The sequence below is a fragment of the Bos javanicus genome, chromosome 11 (genome assembly GCF_032452875.1).
Source record: "Bos javanicus breed banteng chromosome 11, ARS-OSU_banteng_1.0, whole genome shotgun sequence".
NCBI classification, from domain to species: Eukaryota; Metazoa; Chordata; class Mammalia; order Artiodactyla; family Bovidae; genus Bos; species Bos javanicus.
Window position 1 is genome coordinate 73,339,088 of NC_083878.1, and position 20,977 is coordinate 73,360,064.

At 48.8% G+C, this 20,977-nt stretch overlaps 1 protein-coding gene across 1 annotated transcript in view; it reads left to right on the forward strand.

Annotated features, from left to right (window-relative positions):
* Window positions 1-3,122: 3,122 nt before the first annotated feature.
* KIF3C (kinesin family member 3C) overlaps window positions 3,123-20,977 on the forward strand; it is a 36,235-nt gene continuing 18,380 nt past the window's right edge. Inside the window, exon 1 of the mRNA XM_061433084.1 lies at window positions 3,123-5,356. Within this exon, the coding sequence (XP_061289068.1) occupies window positions 3,818-5,356 (1,539 nt within the window). The 5' untranslated portion in view covers window positions 3,123-3,817. The remainder of the gene's footprint in view (window positions 5,357-20,977) is intronic.

Sequence of the window (20,977 nt, forward strand, 5' to 3'; positions counted from 1 at the left end):
TGGATATATAAAAGTGGAGAATAGAGAAGTTTGGACTGGTAGAAATTTAGGTATCATTTAAACACAGAGTGAAGCCATAAGCTATAGTGATCACTAGAGGGTAGCATTGGAAGGAAAAGAAGACTTAGGACCAAGCTTTAGGAAACTCCAACATTGAATGTCGGAGAAGGCAATGGCAACCCACTCCAGTACTCTTGCCTGGAAAATCCCATGGACCGAGGATCCTAGTAGGCTGCAGTCCATGGGGTCGCTAAGAGTCGGGCACGACTGAGCGACTTCACTTTCACTTTTCACTTTCATGCATTGGAGAAGGAAATGGCAACCCACTCCAGTGTTCTTGCCTGGAGAATCCCAGGGACGGCGGAGCCTGGTGGGCTGCCATCTGTGGGATCGCACAGAGTCGGACATGACTGAAGCGACTTAACAGCAGCAACAGCAACATTGAATGTTGGGGTTGAAAGAGGTCAGTTGGTTAAGGACTGCCAAAAGAGGGAGACACAGAATGTGAACAACCTTACATAGAGAGCAGAAAAGGAAGGAAAACTACTGTTTCATGAATATGTTCTATGTCCTAGGAGTTTTCACATACATTATCTGACTTTATTCTCATGTAAACCCCGTGAGTCAGTAAGTGTTCCTATCTTCACTTTTCCCACTGAGAAAATAGATGTTCAGAGAAGTTGAATAATTTACTTAGGGCCACACAACTTATAAGCAATAGTCTCCTCCAGTCTCCCTCCCATGTGGGAGGATCTGGGCAAATGCCTTGTCAGGTGGTAACATTCGGTGGAGAGAACAGGGCTGGAATCCCCTTTATTCAGCACTCTACTGCCAAGGTTGTAAGCCAAAACAGAGAAAGGGTAGTCCAAAAACCAAAGCCAAGTGCAACAAGAAAACAGCTCAAGAGCCAAATGGTCCATTCAGAAGTCAGGTCACCAAAGCCAAAACCTCACCCAGTAATTGGTTCAAAAGCCAAGTTAATCACAAGCAGTAGAACTTGGTCAAAGAGAGGGCTGAGAAGGTCAGGAAACTTCAAAAGCGGGGAAGCCACCAGCTAAGCTTCAAGCTTCCAGCTGAGCTAGCATTTGGGTACTGGGGATTTGAAGATGGGGAGGAGGTGAGGAGACAGGTTTTGTAGAATTGAAGAACTGAGCAAATAGAAAATAACATGACTGGAAATGTTTTGTGAAAAGATTCTTCTGGTGACTCTGTGAAGAAGGGCCTCAAGATGGGAGAATAAGGACAAGTCAGACCCAATGCATAGATTCAACTCCCCTCTGCAGAATGGAACAGAGGTAGGACACTGGCTTGGTCCCTGGACCTGAGAAATTATACTTGATTTGTATCCTAGAGGAAAAAAAAATATGATGATCCAAAAGTGGAATGCCAAATGTAGACCTGGTCTGTCCAGGATACTTAAGGAAGCAGAGCTGTTGGGCAAGCCATGCCAGGACACATGTATGTCTTAAGGGCTTTCTTAAAAACGAGTCTTCTCGTTGGTACAGTAGTAGCATTTGAACTTCACAACCATTTTAAAACCAATGGCTTTAAATAGAGGAGGAAACTAAGGCTAGGGCAGGGTAAACTGTGTGCCAAAATTCACACAGTTGGGTGGAGACCGGAACTATAGCTCGAGCCCAGGTTTTGTTCTATGCAAATTCTGTGTCTCTGTAAAAGAAAAGAGATTGGTCAGGGAAGCTTCACAGAGGCAAGGGCAGGGCACCAAGTACAGAAGAGTAACAGGCAAAGGCACAAAGATGTAACAAGAAACAGCCAGAAGGCAACAAAATCTGGTTTCTAGTATTGTAAGCGCCTTGAGGACAAGAAGGTCTAGTTCCTAGAGTGAGGCCTGGGGTTTACCAGGCGCTTGTTGTTGTTTGTTGTTCAGTCACCCAGTTATGTTCGACTCTTTGCAACCCCATGAACTGCAGCACACCAGGCTTCCCTGTGCCTCACCATCTCTCAGAGTTTGCCCAAGTTCCTGTCCATTTCATCAGGGATGCCATACAGCCATCTCATCCTCTGATGCCCTCTTTTCCTTCTGCCCTCAATCTTTTCCAGCATCAGGGACTTTTCCAATGAGTCAGCTGTTTGCATCAGGTGACCAAACTATTGGAGCTTCAGCATCAGTCCTTCCAATGAGGGAAGGAAGAAATCAATTCAGGATTGATTTCCTTGAAGACTGACTGGTTTGAACTCCTTTTTGTCCAAAGGACTCTTAGGAGTCTTCCCCAGCACCACAGTTAGAAGGCATCAATTCTTTGGTGCTCTGCCTTCTTTATGGTCCAGCTCTCACAAACAAATGTGACCACTGGGAAGACCATAGCCTTGACTATATGGACATTTGTTGGCAGAGTGATGTCTCTGCTTTTCTGTTCAAAGGAATGAATGTCTAGAACACAGATTCTCTATAGGAGAGTAGCTGGAAGTGAGGCTGGGAAGTGGCAGGAGTCAGAAGATGGAGCGGCTTTTATACAATATGGAAGGCTGGTGTTGGAGGAGGGAGGGGACCAGAGTGCATGTGCAGAAAGGATGCTAAGAGAGAATCAGCTGGGAGGTGGTTCCAGGAGAGGGACAAGGAAGGCCAGAAGTAAACCAGGGCAGGGAGAGGAGAAGACAGTCAAAAAGAATTTCTGCGTTAGAATGCCTGGCAACATCCTGAAGGGGAGGGGGTGACATATAGGGGTCTGCAGGCGGAAAGGCAGAGCAGGAGAGATAGAGAGGATGCTGGCTGTGGAGGAAACAGGTGTGGGCAGTGGATACCCCGCATCCTCCAGCAGCTAGGCTGCAACTTCAACAGTGACTCCTGAGGCTGCAGGCCAGAGAGGGAGGGGCCTCTCGGACTGGAGAAGTCATTAGCAACCTGCCAGAACCGGGTTAACAAAGGCAGGACTACAACTCCCAGCATGCCGCGCCCCAGTGGGGTGACGGCGGGCGGTGGCTGCGCTGCACCCGCTTGGTGGGCTCAGGACCTGGGTCGGCACCGGAGCCTGTCATTCCGGAGGGGGGCGGTCTGCGTGGCGGGGGGGCGGTGCGGGCGGGCGATGCACCCGGGTCCCCAGCGCACTGGCCGCGCCGGGCTTGCGTCTCCCGCCCCGCGGCCCCGCCCCTTGCCCCACCCCAGCCGGGCGGTTTAGCTGGGGCCGCAGCGCGGCGGCAACATCACTCTCGCCGCGGCTGCTCCGCCCCATCCCCTTCTGTTTTTCTCTCTCATTCTCCGGTGGCGACGGCGGGGAAGGCGGAGGCAGAGGCTGCAGCAGCCGCTCTGGCTGCAATGAATGATCCCCCAGCTGGGGGAGAGGACTCCAGGTGAGCCTCTGCCCTTGGGAGGGCCGGAACCCCCGGCCCCCCAGAACCTGCAGCACCCTTCCCCCCACCCCCCGCCATGGATCTCTAGAGGAGGAGGAGGACAAGGACGAGAAGACAGCTCTGCCGCCCACCCCCATCCCATTTTCCTCTTCCTTTATCTCATTGTTGCCGTCGCTGTTTACGGCAGCGCTCCCTCTGCCCCAGCATGGGGCGGGCTCTGGGTACTGCCGTTCGGCAGGCGCTGCTCCCGCGGCTGCCCGGCGATTCTGCCTAATTCTCCCTCCGCAGCCGGTGCAGCGAGGACCGGAGAGCGGTGGAGGCCCGGACTGCAGCAGCGGCGGGGCCAGCTCCCAGCATCTCCACCCTAGGAGGCTGCATGCGGATTGAAGAACGGTGCCTGGGGGCTGGGCCGGCCCCGCTGATCCCGACCTAGGGCGGACAGCAGGACTAACGAGGCTGCGGAGTGGGTCCGGGGGTGGGGGGTGTGCAGGAAGGACAGAGCAGAAAGATGGCCAGTAAAACCAAGGCCAGCGAGGCCCTGAAGGTGGTGGCCCGGTGCCGCCCCCTCAGCCGGAAGGAGGAGGCTGCTGGTCACGAGCAGATCTTGACCATGGACGTGAAACTAGGCCAGGTGACCCTGCGGAACCCCCGCGCTGCCCTGGGGGAGCTGCCCAAGACCTTCACCTTCGATGCCGTGTATGATGCCAGCTCCAAGCAGGCAGACTTGTATGATGAAACCGTGAGGCCCCTGGTAGACTCGGTGCTTCAAGGTTTCAACGGCACCGTTTTTGCCTATGGACAGACAGGCACGGGCAAGACCTACACCATGCAGGGGACCTGGGTGGAGCCCGAGCAACGCGGGGTCATCCCTAATGCCTTTGAGCATATCTTCACCCACATCTCGCGCTCCCAGAACCAGCAGTACTTGGTCCGGGCCTCCTACCTGGAGATCTACCAGGAGGAGATTCGAGACCTGGTCTCCAAGGAGCCCGGCAAGAGGCTCGAGCTGAAGGAGAACCCTGAGACAGGCGTCTACATCAAGGACCTGTCCTCCTTCGTCACCAAGAATGTCAAGGAGATAGAGCACGTGATGAACCTGGGGAACCAGACCCGGGCAGTGGGCAGCACACACATGAATGAGGTCAGCTCCCGCTCCCATGCCATCTTCGTCATCACCGTGGAGTGCAGTGAGCGTGGCTCAGACGGCCAGGACCACATCCGTGTGGGCAAGCTCAACCTGGTGGACTTGGCTGGTAGCGAGAGGCAGAACAAAGCAGGCCCCAACACCACTGGAGGGACCGCCACACAGCCCACTGGTGGTGGCGGTGGTGGAGGGGGTGGTGGTGGTGGTGGAGAGAGGCCGAAGGAAGCCTCCAAAATCAACCTGTCACTGTCTGCCCTGGGCAACGTGATCGCTGCTCTCTCGGGTAACAGGAGCACCCACATCCCCTACCGGGACTCCAAGCTGACCCGGTTGCTCCAGGACTCTCTGGGGGGAAATGCCAAGACCATCATGGTGGCCACCCTGGGGCCAGCCTCTCACAGCTACGACGAGAGCCTCTCCACCCTGCGCTTCGCCAACCGGGCCAAGAACATCAAGAACAAGCCCCGGGTGAATGAGGACCCAAAGGACACACTTCTGCGGGAATTCCAGGAGGAGATCGCCCGCCTGAAGGCCCAGCTGGAGAAGAAGGGGATGCTGGGAAAGCGACTCCGCAGAAAGAGCAGCCGCAGGAAGAAGGCCGTGTCAGCCCCAGCCGGGTACCCGGAGGGACCGGTGATCGAGGCCTGGGTAGCCGAGGAGGAGGATGACAACAACAACAATCACCGCCCGCCCCAGCCCATCCTGGAGACGGCCTTGGACAAGAACATGGAGAATTACCTGCAGGAGCAGAAGGAGCGGCTAGAGGAAGAGAAGGCGGCCATCCAGGACGACCGCAGTCTGGTGAGCGAAGAGAAGAAGAAGTTGCTGGAGGAGAAGGAGAAGATGCTGGAAGACCTGCGGCGGGAGCAGGAAGCCACAGAGCTGCTCGCTGCCAAGTACAAGGTAAGAGTCCCCAAGGGAGCAAGGGCTCTCCAGAGGCCCCCAGAGGGGTCTGGGCTGGCAGGCTTTGCTTTGAGGGTCTGCGATCTGGCCTGAAGCAAAGTGTCCTGCCCTTCTGCCAAGTGCTCCCCTGGAGAAGCCAGGCAAATTTCTGTGGCTCTGGGCTGCCAGGCAGAGCTGCTGAGGAGCACCTAAAAGGAAACACACACTCACACACAGAGCAAAAGCAGGCAGGCAGTGTCTCAAGCCAGTGAGCTTGGACTGGCCTCACCTGCGGCCTGGCAGTCTCTGCTGGTGGCCCCCAGAACCGGTCAGGTCCATGGACAGCCAGGCAGGCGTTCAGCCTCATTTAGGTGTGGGTTCTCACTCTTGCTTAGCTGCCTCCCTTGTGATATCCTCCCTTTGCAGCACCATCAGACCTCACGCTGCTTTAATACCTGACATTTGGATAACACTTCATGGTTTCCATAACTGTGTATGTGCTCTCATTTGATCCTCACGGTAGCTATCCGGGGTCCTGGTTGTTAAATCCCCATATTTACAGGTGAGGGGCTAAGGCTCAGAAAAGTGACATGAGGTTCCATCCTACAAAGTAGCAGAGCTGAGCTGGAACCAGTGGCCCTTGGGTCTTTTCAATTCTTGAATGGCAAAGTGGGACTATGAATGGGTCCTGCTCCCTGTGAAGGCAGTCCAGCAGCCCACAGGGCCTATTGCTTGGAATCTTAGAAAGGAGATCATGCTGAGGGTAGGAGAGCGCCTCCAGCTCTACACTGGAAACCTGGAGTCTAGGGCTAGATGTACTATAGCTCATTGAGTGACCCTGTGTTCATTGTGTCTTCCTTTCCTCAAGCCTCAGTTTCCCTTTTTGTAAAATAGAAGGGTGGCCTGGGTGATCTCTAAGGTTCTTCTAATCTGAGCAGCAAACCAGCTAGCTCCTAGTAAGACCCAATTCCCCATTGCCCTGAGAGGCCTCAGGGCCTCAGCATTCCCCCAGCCCCAGGGACACCTCCAGGCCCCAGTGGAGCTAAGCTGCAGAGGTCCCCCTGCCTGGCTGGCCACCGACCTGTTAAATTTTGTTGTCACAGATGCCAGGAGTCCCTGTCCCAGGCGTTTCCAGGTCCATAGAGTCCTTAACACTGAGGATTGGAGGAAGGATGCAGGGAACCATGAGCTGATGTCTTGCTGGGGAGAGCAAAACACTGTTTCTTAGTCCCTCTAATGAGTGTGGGCTGGAGCTCAGGGAAGCACCGCCTGGGAGGGAGTGTGGCAGCAGCTGGAAGAGGGACAGTTGAGCTGCACACCATTGTCTGTGTTATGAGAATGTGCTGCTGCACCCTGGGGGTTCTGGCCTTGCTTCTTTAATATTTAATTCACCACCAGGAGCTCAGCAAGGGTTATGCTGAGCCGCTTCCTCAAAGAAAGGATCAGGGGCCTGGCACATTGGGGTCCTCCTGGAAGAAGCAGGATGTGAAAACCAGGACAGTTAGACTCAGCTCTCCCAGGAGAAAGGAAATCTAGGCAGTCCAGTGCTTTCCACTGGGAAATCTTAAAGGGGTGGTGTGTCATCAGTTTCATTACCAAGAGCCTCACCACCACTACCCATTGCTTTCTGCCTCCACCCATCCTTAAAGCCAGGGGGCAAAAGAGGCTAAAAGTGTGCTCTTTGGCCTTAGGAAATGGGTAGAAGGGATGGAGGGAAGGATCCACTGGGATCCTTTCCACTGGGAACAATGGATCTCCCATTGCTGGCTACTCCCTGGCTCCCTCCATAAGATTCTTGAAGCACAGATAATGGGGCAGTCAACAGATCAGTGGCCAGTGCCAGAATTCTTGCAGTAGAGGCATAGCCCACTGAATCCCCCTTCTTACAACTGCCAGAGGCCTTGGGAAACCGAGGCCCAGACTCACCTAGGGCCACACAGGTGAGTTAAGGAGAGCCAGACTCGTTATACTTGGTCCAGCTTCTTTCTATTACACTGCTGTTGTTACCTTGCTACTTGATAATCAGAGTAATTCATTTTTATGTAACTCTTATATTTTGATCTCATGGAATCCTCGCAGCAACCTCCAGAGATGAGTATTACTATTTCCATTTGACAGTGATGAAAGCCAAGGCTGGTGACGGTCTCAGTGACCTGAATTGATAGGTGGCAAGTCAGGACTGGAACCAGGTCTATGCTGTGCTGTTACCAAGTCTTCACGAATCCCTCCATGTGTGCTGTCTGTGTGACTCGTGACGAAGCCCTTTGCCTCTCTAGGCCTCAGGTTTCCATTTGCCTAATGAGGGGAAGTCTGACGCAGCTCCTTGGGGACTGGGTGACATGGTCATTATGTGCCAGGCTTTCGGATATAAGCAAAGGGGGAGGGGCGTCTGGGAAATTCCAGGAGAGGAATGATTCCACATCCTGTGACTTCTTGTCACACCCAGCCCAGGACCAACAGCAGCCAGCAAGCCCAGAACGGAGGCTGGACAGAGGACCCTAGCCTCCCTAAGGCACTGCTGGTTCAGAGTTGGCTGTTTGTAGGATGGAGGAAACAATTTGAGGCCCCTTGAGGGATCCACTGGGTAATGAGGGGAAGAGCATGGTAGAGTCATCCCAGGCCTGCCTGGTTCACAGGGTTATGCTGAAGATGAAGTGAGATCATTAGTGTGAGGGCATTTGAAATAAGTTGAAAGCACTAAATAAGTGGAGGGCATTAACAGCCACTGGGTGGCTTCTGTCTGCCAAGCAGGGGTCCAGTGATCTCCAGGACTGACATCTTTATTTCTGGCTTAAGGCTTTCTTTCCCCTGCCATCTCAGCTGCCTTGCCATAAACCTGCAGCTGTGGGAGCAGAGCCAGGTGAGAAGGATCTAGGAGCCCTCAGAAGGCTGGAGCTCAGGTCCCTCCTGGAAATGAGTTTCTGCTCCCCATGTTCGACACATTCCAGTTCCCACTTTCTGAGTTATGACATCAGCTCCCTTTCTCATTCCCCCACCCAACCCAATTCCCTTCTTCCCGTTCACACTGCCGCTGGGGGCAGTTGAGCAGGAGCTGACACGACCCAGTGCCCTCATTCATTCTCTCTGACTCATCTTATAGTCTGTCTCACCCGTTTTTCCTGCCCACCACCTCTAGGGTCCCCATTCCCTTTGTTCTCCCCTCACTGTGTACAAACACCATGCCTATCTCCTAGGAGTCTCCTTTCATCTCCTCTCACATTTACCTTGAGCCTTACTTAGGGGGTTTGAGGTGTGCAAACGTGTGAGGGTTTGTGATTGTCATCAGCGCCCTGTTCTGGGTAGTCATTAGCCATCCACACTTCTGCCATGTCTCTGGGGGGCTTGAACGCGTACCAGACCTGAGAGGTAGGGGGAGTTCGTCAAGACCCACGGCTGAGGTTACGGCTCTGCACGACAGCAATTCCAGTGTTTGTGCACAGTGCAGTCTCACTACCTTGAGAATATGCAGTGCGTGTGGGTGGATCGAGAGAAAGCCCACTTTCATTGTGCAAGGAACATGTTTTAATGACTGTTTTCATTTTGAGCTTAATTTTTTGAGGGCTTGGACTAGATGATTTCTAAAGCTTTGGTTCTAGATCTTTAGAGGGAAAGAAGGGTGTGTAGGGGAGCCAAGGCCTGCAGATGATACAAAATGCAGGCTCGAAATGAAGAGAGGACTGGAAGAGGTAGAAACAACACATTGCTTGTTGATCCCCACATAAGTAGGTCTGGAGGGAGTGGAAGGAGGGGGCTGCTTGGCTAGAGCCCAACTCTCTCTATAGTGGGTGTGGGAAAGAGACCCTGCAGAAGCCGCCCCTGAAGCCAGAGGGATGAGGTCACTACAGAGAGTACAGACTGCTTGAATTTTCATTGTCTCTCTGTCACTGCCTGTTCTTCCTCCCACTTCTCAGCATTGGGGTTCACCATAGATAGTTTTGCAAGAGAAGGAGTCTGACGCTCGAGAAACAACAGTAATAGCAAGAATCATGCTATTTACATAGCACTTGTCATGTGCCAAGCCCTATACCGTATATTGTATCCAGATTATCTCATGAAATCCCCACAGACACCTTCCAAGAAGGTGTTATTACTGTTTCCATTTTATACTTGAGACAACCAAGATTTTGTGACTTGCTTAAGGCCTCGTGGTTTGTATATGGCAAATCTAATTGAGTCCAGGTCAGTTTGACACAAACTCTCATCCTCTCTTGTGCTTAAAGAATTATGAATCCGAGGACTGGTTGCTGGGGAGGTGGTGAAAAATGACAGCAGTGGGTGTAAATGTGTTGAATTTGAGGTGACAGAGTCCAGTGAACAGCAGGAGATGGAGAAGGGGAGGTTTGGTTTTTTTTTACGATTTTTTTGTTATGGATCATTTTTTTAAAGTCTTCATTGAATTATTTTACAATATTGCTTCTGTTTTATGTTTTGGTTTTTTGTCCACAAGGCATATGGGAATCCTGGCTCCTGGACCAGGAATCAAACCCACACCCCCTGCATTGGAAGGTGGAGTCTTAACTACTGGACCGCCAGGGAGGTCCCAACAGGGGAGTTTAAAAACAAGCACAGGACTGGAAATGGAGTTGAGGGGTCATCTGTAGAAGGTCTTTGCTGACCTTTTTTTTAGAATGCTATATTCAGAGGTGATATCAGAGTCAGGCCGGCCTGATTTACCAGTTCTGAGACCTCAGTTTCCTCAGCTATAAAGTGGGATAATAATACTACCTATGTCATAGTGCTCTTGAGAAGGTGACAGTCAACATTAAAGCATTTTGCACAGTTCTTGGCATGTAAGCGTTCATGGATAATAACTTCATTACTGTTATCTTCAATTACCTAATGGATGTCTTCACTTGGCCATCTTTCTGGTATGTTAAACACATCACATTTTGGTTTGGCATTCAAGACCTACCAGAGCCTGGTTATCGCTCTCCAGTGTCACCTACCTAAGAAAGCGGTAGGAGAGCCTAACAGCCAATTCCTCTACCCCATACTTTGAACTTAGGATGTTTCTCACTGCCCTTCTGCTGTTATATCCCAGGTTGTCCTGGTAACCAGGGAGTGGGAATTACGGCAGCAGGGTAAACTCAGTGTAACGAGCTTCTTGGTAGTTAGGATTGATCTGCTTCAAGAGATAATGTCTCCGATCCCTGGAAGTGTCCAAGGAGAAGCTGAACATCACAGTTGCTCTAAAGGGATTCAAAAGCCAGAAAAGCCACTGAACTAGGTGATCTTTAAAGTTCCCTCCTCTTCAAAGTTCTTTATTGTTAAAAGTAGTATTTTTTTTAAAAGCAAAATATAGAGTGTTCAGTTCATCTTTTTGAAAATTAAGGTGATAAGATTTAAATGTTAATGTATGAATTCAACCAATAATGAAAGATATTTTCAGCTCTCCATCATGACTGGTTAGAGAAAGACAAAGAGAAGAAGAAAATGGGAGGAAAGACAGGAAAGAAATAGAGAGGAAAGACAAATGGAGTCAGATTTGGGGAGAAAGATGGAGAGAGAGAGAGAGAGTGGGTGAAGAGATGGACAACAGAATTTCTGGGGAGAAGAAACCCCAGTTGGGAGAGAAAGTGCTTTAGAGGAGAGCATGAAGTAGTATTGTTCCACTAGCATGATCTTGAGGTTAGTCTCCAAACAGGGGTGTGTCCAGTCTCTAAAGAATCCCCAATAATCCAGGGAGCACCTATGTTCCCAAAGCTGGTCTGGTTCCTTCTCCATATCCCCAGGGACACTAGCCCCAAGTCAGACTCTCTGAAACTTATAGGGCCAAGAGATCAGGGAACTGTACACTGCCCTCCCCACTCCCCACCACTGCCACCACCCATTCCAGCTGAGTCCTCTGTGATCCTTGAGAGAAGCAAGTAACCAGAGCTCCAGGCTGCGTCTGGCATCTAGGTCAGAGTCCATGGCTTCTTGGCACCACTGAGAGCAGTGACTTACATTCCTTCCTGTCCCTGGTGGTGTGATCAGTTAACAGAATTGCCGTGAGCTGGGTGCATTTTGTAATATAAAGATCTGACCTGCAGGAAGTATGTAAGACATTTCCATCAGAGGTTCTGGGATTCAGGTTATGTTGGGACTCAGCAGACCTTTTGGTCCAGTCTTAGGTTTCTCTTTCTGTGTGTTGGCTAGAGGAGTGTATTATCATATTGCCCTTAGTCATCTCCAGCCCCTAGACAGCACAAGATTGGATGAAGTGGCGATTATAATGTTCTTATTGTGCACTGAGGACTAGGAGGAAGGGCCTGGAATTCAGCAGGAGAAGGGCACGCCCTCCCATCTGTGCCCTGCCAGTCTGCTGCCCCTGGCCAGTCTGGGGGCACTTCTGGGGCTGACTGGGCCTGAGAGCTGCTAAATCAGGTAGCCTGAGCAGATAAGAAATGGTCTCACTTCCACCCAGTCTAACCTTTCAACCATGACAAGTCTGCGTAAGGCGGATTCCAGTGCTCTGAGCTTGTAGGGGGGTTGGTGTATATCTAGAATTTTGAATATCCTGAGAAATTCTTGGGCATTAAATTCTGGTCAGACCCAAGACTTACTTTCTAGTTGTTTCCCTTTGCTATCAGATATACTCAACTGAGGGGTACCAGGCCCTGGGCTGAACTGTGTCTGTAGTGGTAAGGAATGGACCTGCAGGCTTTCTCTTTCTTCAAGTGAGCCAGCAGAATAATAACAACAATTGGAGTAATAATAGTAGCCACCATTTCTTTAGTGCATGCTTAATGTCAAGTATGGGCTCCCTGGGTGGCTCAGTGGTAAAGAATCCACCTAGCAATGTGGAAACACAGGAGACATGGGTTCGATCCCTAAGTCAGAAAGATCCCCTGGAGAAGGAAATGGCAACCCACTTCAGAATTCTTGCCTGGAAAATTCCATGGACAGAAGAGCCAGGCAAGCTGCAGTCTACGGGGTCTCAAAGAGTCAATCATGACTGAGCATGCGTGCACAATGTCTAGTACTCACTATATTCTCGAGTTGTTTTATTTAGTCCTCACAATAGCACCATGAAATAGTAGTGTTTAAATCTCCACGTGACAGATGAGGATACTAAGGCACAGTAATGAAAGAACAATCCGAGGTCACATGCTTATGAATGTTAGCCAGGAATATGAACCGATATCTGCTTGATTCCAAAGCCCATGATCTTCCCTCCATCCTGTATCACCAACTCAGAAAGGGGCGTCATGCCAGATCCCTGGCTAATAGACCCCAGTGGGAGCTCTTGTCTGCTGAGATGCTTAACTCATCTCTGTCCTTACACATGATGCAAACCCCAGCCTCAGGCCTCAGTCTGAGGCCGTTCATTTGTATAATCAACAAATCTTCTTGAACACTATGGCCAAGAATATAAATCAATAGGTAGGGTTAACTTTGTCTTTAAATTGTTTAAACTTCTGGAGTGATCACAGGAACTCTCTAATAATGGTTATCTCTAGGGATTTTATTAATAATAGGAAGGAGGCTTTTTTCACTTTTTTAAAAAAATTTGAACAGCAAGCATATAGGGCTTCCCTTGTGGCTCAGTTGGTAAAGAATCCTCCTGCAATGCAGGAGACCCTGGTTTGATTTCTGGTTCAGGAAGATCTGCTGAAGAAGGGATAGGCTACATACTCCAGTATTCTTGGGCTTCCCTTGTAGCTTAGCTGGTAAAGAACCTGCCTGCAATGTGAGAGACCTGGGTTTGATCCCTGGGTTAGGAAGATCCCCTGGAGAAGGGAGAGGCTACCCACCCCAGTACTCTTGCCTGGAGAATTCCATGGACTGTATAGTCCATGGGCTCATAAAGAGTTGACTGAGTGACTTTCATTCACTATATTAGTTTGTTAAAAACAAATCTAGAATTTTTAAGGGAGAAAAATATGTAAAAGAAATGTGTTAACACATGGTTGGAAGATTGGCTTAAATGAATAATTGAGGGAGACCCAGGGTCGAGAATAATTCTTAATGGTACTCAGTTTTTGGTAATCCTGTGACTTGGACAAGTCAGTTGCCCTTCTGGTTCTGTAAGAAATGATCAATCAATGATTCCTTGCTTTCTGCACTATTTGCTGATTCACAGTGGAAGCAGCAGGTCAGGAGCCCAGGTTTAGAGACCAGCCTGGATGAGGAACAGTGAGGGCTGGAAAGGAATGACCAAGCATTGCCTGGAAGCTGGAGGCTGAATGACCCAGGGTCTGTAAACTACCGAGTCTATGCTTTATGCATCCTTAGGTCTCATCCAGTTCTGACATTGTATTAATACCTTTCTTTAGTCTGACTGGATTTTCTTCCCCAGTGTTGGAGAGAAACCCTCTAGGACAATGCAAATAAGTGAACAAAGTAGAGGAGAAAGACAAAGTTAAGGATCAGATCTGAAGTGATCATGGTTTTCCTACTCAAGCAGATGAGCTGATTTTTTTCTTCCTGTTTTTCTCCAACGTGGACTGAAGCGTTTCTGGGCATCCATATTTTGTCCAGTGCAAGACTGGAAGTAGAATACAGCTCATCTCATTCTCTGGCCAATATGTTAACTGATCTCTAATGGTTCCTCCTTTTTTTTTGACTGCATTGGGTGTTTGTTGCACGAGGGCTTTCTCTAGTTGCAGTGAGCCGGGGCTACTCTTTGTTGTGGTATGAGGGCTTCTCACTGAGGTGGCTTCTCTTGTTATGAAGCAAGGGCTCTAGGCACATGGGCTTCAGTAGCTGTGGTGCTATGGCTTAGTTACTCTACAGCATACGGAATCTTCCTGGACCAGGGATTGAACCCATGTCCCCTGCATTAGCAAGTAGATTCTTATCCACTGTACCACCAGGAAAGTCCTAATTGTTCCTTCTTCTGGATGAGAGAATTACTAGCATGTAGTGTTTTGAGGCATCCAAGGAGACCCAAGGCAGGAAACTCAGACTCAGTTTCCTGATTTATGTTCCTGAGGGCAGAGAATCACTGAAAATAGCATTCTTCTTCCCCTCGCCATTGTTTCTTTCATTTCTTCTTCCCTTACTGCTAGTTCCTCAAGATCTATAACCAGAGGCCACAAAAGGAGAAACAGGTTTGTGACTGTAGGCATGGCTGTATTCCCTAAGAGGTGGGACCCAGGATTGCTACGCTGGTTGTTTGTTCTGTTCTGTGTGATGAGTGGTGGATAGATGTCAATCAGGTACTCCAAGAGGAGGTAACCTCTGACATTTGATTGTACGTTATCATTTACTAGGTATTTCTTCACCTGTTATCCAGCTCACCATTCTTACCAAAGCTGCAAGGTTAGTGAATATTTGCCCCATTTTACAGATGAGAAAAACAGAACTCCAAGAGCTAATGCCCTAGATTTCTTAGCAAATAGGATGGCAGAGTGTGTGCCAGGATTCATGCTCTCTGATTGACAGGCCTGGTGCTCTTTGTTTCTTTCCACCATGGAACTTGTGAGGTGGCCCTTCGTGTGAGCATTTGGGCTTCCCCCTCTCCCAGGGACCCTAGTGATACTGATGCCCTCCCCACAAGCACACACTTAAGAGCCCTATCCCACTCATCTCAGAGGCCCCCATAAGAACCTCACACAGGCAGAAGCATCTTCAGCAGAACCCCTCCTGTTTCATCTGAAAGAGAAAGAAATGGTGCCCTGAGCTTTCTTGATGATTCCTAAGTTGGCAAAGGTGCAAAGACCAAATGCTGCTTTCCCCCAAGGCACTTTCCTGCCCAAATCCAGGAGAAAACAAGGACTTGGAATCAGGAGGCTGGTGTTTAAATACTACTTCTGCCATTTACTATCTCCATAACCTTAATCTAGTCACCTCACCTGTCTGAGGATGGGATCAGATCCATTATCTCATGAGGGTCTTGTGATGATTAAATAGGATGATAAATGCAAAAAGGACCCAACCCAGCCATAGGCATATGGCAAGTGGCAGCCAGGACTCCTGTCTCTTGCAAAATGTCGTAGGTTAGCTGGCAGTCACAAGGCAGAGCCTGTTTGGCTTCTCTGTAAAATCATACTTGATGGTATCTCCTCAAAGGGTGGCTGGCTGCGCCTGGCTGTCTCCTTGCTGGTTTTCCAGACCAGCATTTAATGAGCACTGGGCCTCCTTTCTACTCCTGATTTTACACTTCAGTTGATCCTAAGATGGGAAGAGGGGAGTTTCTGAATATCCCAGGCTGTATCTGCAGGCTGGCCTGGTCCCTGTTGTGATCCTGGCTATTAACTGGGGGAATTTTGCAGGAACTAATAATGCTTGTGGCTGGTGGTTTGTTATCTAAGTGAATACTGAAATACTCCAGTCAGTAATGTTCGGGTAACAAAAGACGTGTTAATATGTCTCTGGTCAGTAAGTTGCTAATTTTCACAGCAGCTGACCTGCCTCTAATACCCTAATCAAAGGCCCTAATCAAATTGGGAAATTATTTGGAAAGTGTGTAGTCAGTATAGGAACAGATACACATGTGCGTGTGTGCTCAGTCGCTTCAGTCGTGTCTGACTCTTTGCAACACCATGGACTGTAGCCCACCAGGCTCCTCTGTCCATGGGATTATCCTGGCAAGAATACTGGAGTGGGTTGCCATTTCCTCCTCCAGGGGATCTTCCTGGGCTAGGGATTGAACCCGCGGCTCCTGCACTGGCAGGCAGATTCTTTTATCACCAGCACCACCTGGAAAGCCTCAACAGATACATGTATCGACTCCTTAATTATGAGTTCTAGACTTAGAAGTCTTCATCTCTGGGCCTCAGTTTCCTCCTCTGTGAAGCACAGGGCATTGGGGTTGATGATTTCCTGAGGTCACCTTAATTATCCCGTGATTTGTTTCCCTCTCACAAGAGTCAGACCATGTCCTTGCAACTCCCTGCCCTGTTTTCCGCCCCCACAGCCTCTGCTGGCCTTTTAGTTACACTGGATATATTCAGAACCAGTAGAACCAAACCCAGCCCTGTTTACAGGCTCCACCCACCTGGACTCTTTTCCCCTGAGAAATCGCAAAGGCAGCATTAACTGGGGCAGCTAAGAGCTCTGGGGAACTTTTCCTGGGAACTGGAAACCCCATATTCTGCTTTGTACCCTTCCAGCCTGAAGTGGGCCCAGGGATTTGAGACATCCTTGTCCCCTGCCCTCCTTAGCTGATAAAGGCAGAGATCTCTGAGGAAAAGAAGGAGATGGTTACTGGTATCCTCAGAGAAATGAGAAAAGCAAAAAAGAAAAAACCACCAGAAAACTGTTTCAAAACAAAGAACCGAAGTCACACATGACATGTCTCAGAGCATGGGGTGATCCAGGCAGCAAAGGACTGAGGCTGGAGAGAAGAGGGAGCTCAGATTCTGCACCTGAATTGGGGCTCACCCCCAGATTTTTGTGCCAGGACCAGCCCCCTTTTCTAGCACAAGACAGGTTCTATCAGGCTGGCTTGACTGACAGTGTAGGCTGGGCCAGTGGATAAGACTTGGCAAGAAATCGATAAGGCACATTCGGCTGTCGTTCAGACCATGTCTGTGCTGGGTCCTGGCAGGTCAGGCAGAGACGGGTAGGAGCAGTGGACGAATGAAATGGGGTGATACGGGCAGTCAGGCATCTTCCAGAAATTCTCTGCCTGGAGCCCAGGCCCTGGCCAGAAGGAGAAACCCTGAAACAGAGTTCCAAGTCCAAGGAGGAAGCCTAACACGAAGTCTGATGAGAAAAAACCAGGACAGAAACCAATCCTGGGAACCATAGCATGGGGGGTGGCAGTGGGAGGAGCCTCGGGACTTGGCGGCCCTGGTAGCCTCGACTGATGCTTCAGATTCCAGGCCTGATGGGCAGCATAAAGTCTGCCTGTGTCCAACTTCTTGAGCTGGGTGTGCATAGCCAGAGAACGTGGGGGCTGAATAAACAAAGAATTGTTTTGAGTCAGGTCCATCTCCTCACTTTAAAATCACCAAAACACAAAAAAGCAAGCATAAAAGAGCATGTTGGAAAAGGAGAGAGCAAACCTTTGCAAGCCTACCACAGAGGTACAGAGAATATAAATAGGAGACTCAATTTTATATCTATTATTAAGCCAAATTTAAAAGCATGATAATACTTCATGACTATGAATAAAAGTGGTTCCATTATTTATTGCTGGCAGTGGTTTTAAGTGGTAAAACTGTTAGAAAGGTAACTGGACAGTATGTTCTAAGATATACAAAATGTTTATAACTTTTTGTCCACTTCTGTCATTTCCTTGTAAGAAAATCTTCTAAAAGATAAAGAATTGGGAATTTTCTGGCAGTCCAGTGGTTAGGACTCCACTCTCTCACTGCTGTGACCCAGGTTCAACCCCTGGTCCGGGAACTAAAAGCCGATAAGCCGAGCAGCATATCCAAAAAAATTATATGCATAAGAGTGTTTATTGTAAATATTAACTAGCCAAACAAAATTTCTTATAATGGGGTTTATATTATAAATTATCCACTCTAAATATTATGACTCCTCTGTCCATGGAATTCTCTAGGCAAAAATACTGGAGTAGGTAGCCATTCCCTTTTTCAGGGGATCTTTCTGACCCAGGTATTGAACCCGGATCTCCTGCATTGCAGGCGAATTCTTTACTGTCTGAGCCACCAAGGAAGCTCAAATATTATGCAATCATTAAAGTAACAGAAAATTCTTTTGTTTTTAAATTTTTGTTGGAGCATAGTTGATTTACAATGTTGTGTTAGTTCAGGAAATTCTTGAGCTATTTGATAGTGTGGAAATAGCAGGATATAAACTTATATTTCGGAGAAGGAAATGGCAACCCACTCCAGTATTCTTGCCTGGAGAAGCCCAGAGACAGAAGAGCATGGTGGGCTGCTGTCTATGGGGTCGCACAGAGTTGGACACGACTGAAACGACTTAGCAGCAGCAGCAGCAAACTTATATTTATTCTATGTCTATAGATAGGAAAAATGATGTGTGCATATGGAAAAATCTGGGGTAAAAAGCTAATATGTATGATGAAGAATATGTGAATTTTTTTTCCAGTTTGTTTTATTTCTGTGCTTATTTTGACATTAGTGAAATTTTTTTTCTGAAAGCAGAGAAAGACAATAAAAGGTTAAAAATATGTCCCCATAATCCCTTGATGAACTGTGAGTTACTCAATCTAGTACTCCTGAGATATCACATTCCATAAAATTATTACCTTTGTAAAGAAGAACTTCCCTTTTGTCCTGAAAATTCAAGCTCTTATTCTCCCTACCAGACGTTGATTAGAACAGTCTAGATCTTTGCTTTTCACACCTTTTGATGGTATAGTTTCCAGGTCCATTCTCTTAGCCTTTCTCTGTCTTTGCCAACTAAAGAGTCCTATTTTTTCTTTTTTAAGCCCTTGCGTGGTTTTAGCTGCCCTTTTCTGAATCCTCTCTCTCCTTCAGGTCCCCAGAGATGCAGTAAGAGAACTATACACAGTACTCCAGATTCAGCTGCATCATGGTTTTATATTAGGGTAGAATGATTTTTGTTTTGTTTCCAAAAAAGCCTTGGTGATGGTACCTGGCCAGATACTATGGGCTTTTTTAGCTGTGGCAGCATATTAAGCCATTGTATTCTGGGAACCATAGAGAACTACTCCTCGCTTTTCCTCTTTTTGTGGTTTATAAATGACTGCTCACAGCTATCATTTAATGAAGATTTAGGATTACTTTTTTCCCCAATGTAAAACTAATTGAAGCATTTTTTGGTCCGTTCACATGGCCTAGAAATTCTCCTGCTCTTTCCCACCTGCAGGGATTTGGGGGCATCTGTGAAGTTGGAATTTCACCCTGTGCACCCTTTCTTGCAATTTCTGACATTTGAACATTTTTCCATCTGGAGAGATGTCTGTTTGTTTCCTTCCCCTCCTTCCCCTCCCCTTTCTCTGTTCCCTCTCCCCCTCCGCCACGGAGCTGATGTAGGACTGCGCCAGGAGCATTTTAACCTCTTAAGTTCTGGCCATTGGCTTCCTCGTGGACTGGAATAATCTATTCTGTCCCTGAGGGAACTCTTGTAGAGTAGTCAGACATGAGTCCTCTTGCTGGAAAATGCTGCTTTTCTTTTAGCAGGTTCTGCTTCCTAAAACACTGCACAGCGTCTGTGGTAGGAAGAGCCTGGGCTTGGGAATCAAGCAGACTTGGGTCTGGAGTCTCCGTTTATATGCAACAGCCATGGTGTGACCTTGGATGGATTACTTAACCTCCCTGAGCTTTCATCAGAAAAATGATGGTGCTTATAGTTTGTCCTTAAAGCATGTCACACAAGTTACTGGAGGGGGTCTCAGATGCTGATTCACTAGGCCTGTGGAGGGCCGGAGATTCTGCATTTCTAACAAGTTCTCAGATAATGCTGGTTCTGGGGACTGTAGAAAGCAGTGATTCTCCAATTTGATTGCACCCCCAAATCCCCTGGGAACCTTTAAAATCCACCGATGCCTGGACCTCACCACCTCCCTGCTGTTGCTGCTAAGTCGCTTCAGTCGTGTCCGACCCTGTGCGACCCCATAGACGGCAGCCCACCAGGCTCCCCCGTCCCTGGGATTCTCCAGGCAACAACACTGGAGTGGGTTGCCATTTCCTTCTCCAATGCATGAAAGTGAAAAGTGAAAGCGAAGACACTCAGTTGTGTCCGACTCTTAGTGACCCCATGGACTGCAGCCTACCAGGTTCCTCCATCCACGTGGTTTTCCAGGCAAGAGTACTGGAGTGGGGTGCCATTGCCTTCTCCCCACCACCTCCCTACCTGCCTCCATTTCCAGTTTAACTGGTGGTAGCGTATAGTCTGGGATTTCCCTGGTGGCTCAGACTGTAAAGAAACTGCCTGCAATGCAGGAGACCCAGGTTTGATCGCTGAGTTGGGAAGACCCCCTGAAGTAGGACATGGCAACTCACTCCAGTATTCTTGCCTGGAAAATTCCGTGGACAGAAGAGCCTGGAGGGCTACAGTCCACAGGGTCACAAAGAGTTAGTTGGATACGAATGAGCGACTAACACTTTCAGGGTGTAGTCTGGGCATTGAGCCTTTTAAAAGCTCCCCAGGTGATTCTAATGTACACCAAAATCTTGAGATCCATTATTTAAAGGGTTATGAGCAGAAATAAGTGTGAGACCCCTGGCACATAGCAGGTGCGGAGAAAAGAATTGTTTTCTTCTTCTTGATTCCTTGCCCTCTGCTTCTCTCTCCACCCTCATCCCCAGTCTTTAAATCAGGTAGTAAAAAGCAGGGCATCAGCTGTGGCCCTGTGCCTTCTTCACTCAAATCTTCTCTAGAGCATCTGGTTTGGGAGAAGCCCCACCTCTGACCCCCTCCAAAAGCCACCTTCAACTCCTGTCCTGCTCTGTCGTCCATGATGTATGGGACACAGGGACCCCCCTGCTCCCCTATTCTGCCAGCACTCACTGCTTTGAGAGCCCTCAATTGGTCAGCAACTTCCACTGGAAAGAATTCCAGTGGGGAGGCAGCCAGTTTCTTTTGGTGGCTCAAGGTGATTTCAACCTTCCAGGAGGCCTGGGATGAAATCAGAGAACAATTGGGCAGCACCCTCAGACTAGCAACAGTGAAAATGCATTTTATGTAGTCACAACTGGCACAGTTTATCTGTGGCTGTTATTCTTTAAGCTTCAGATTCAATAAGCACCTACACAATGTCTGTGCCAAGCACCAGGTGAGGGGCTGTGCATAGCATAGGGCTCAGTGGGGAGA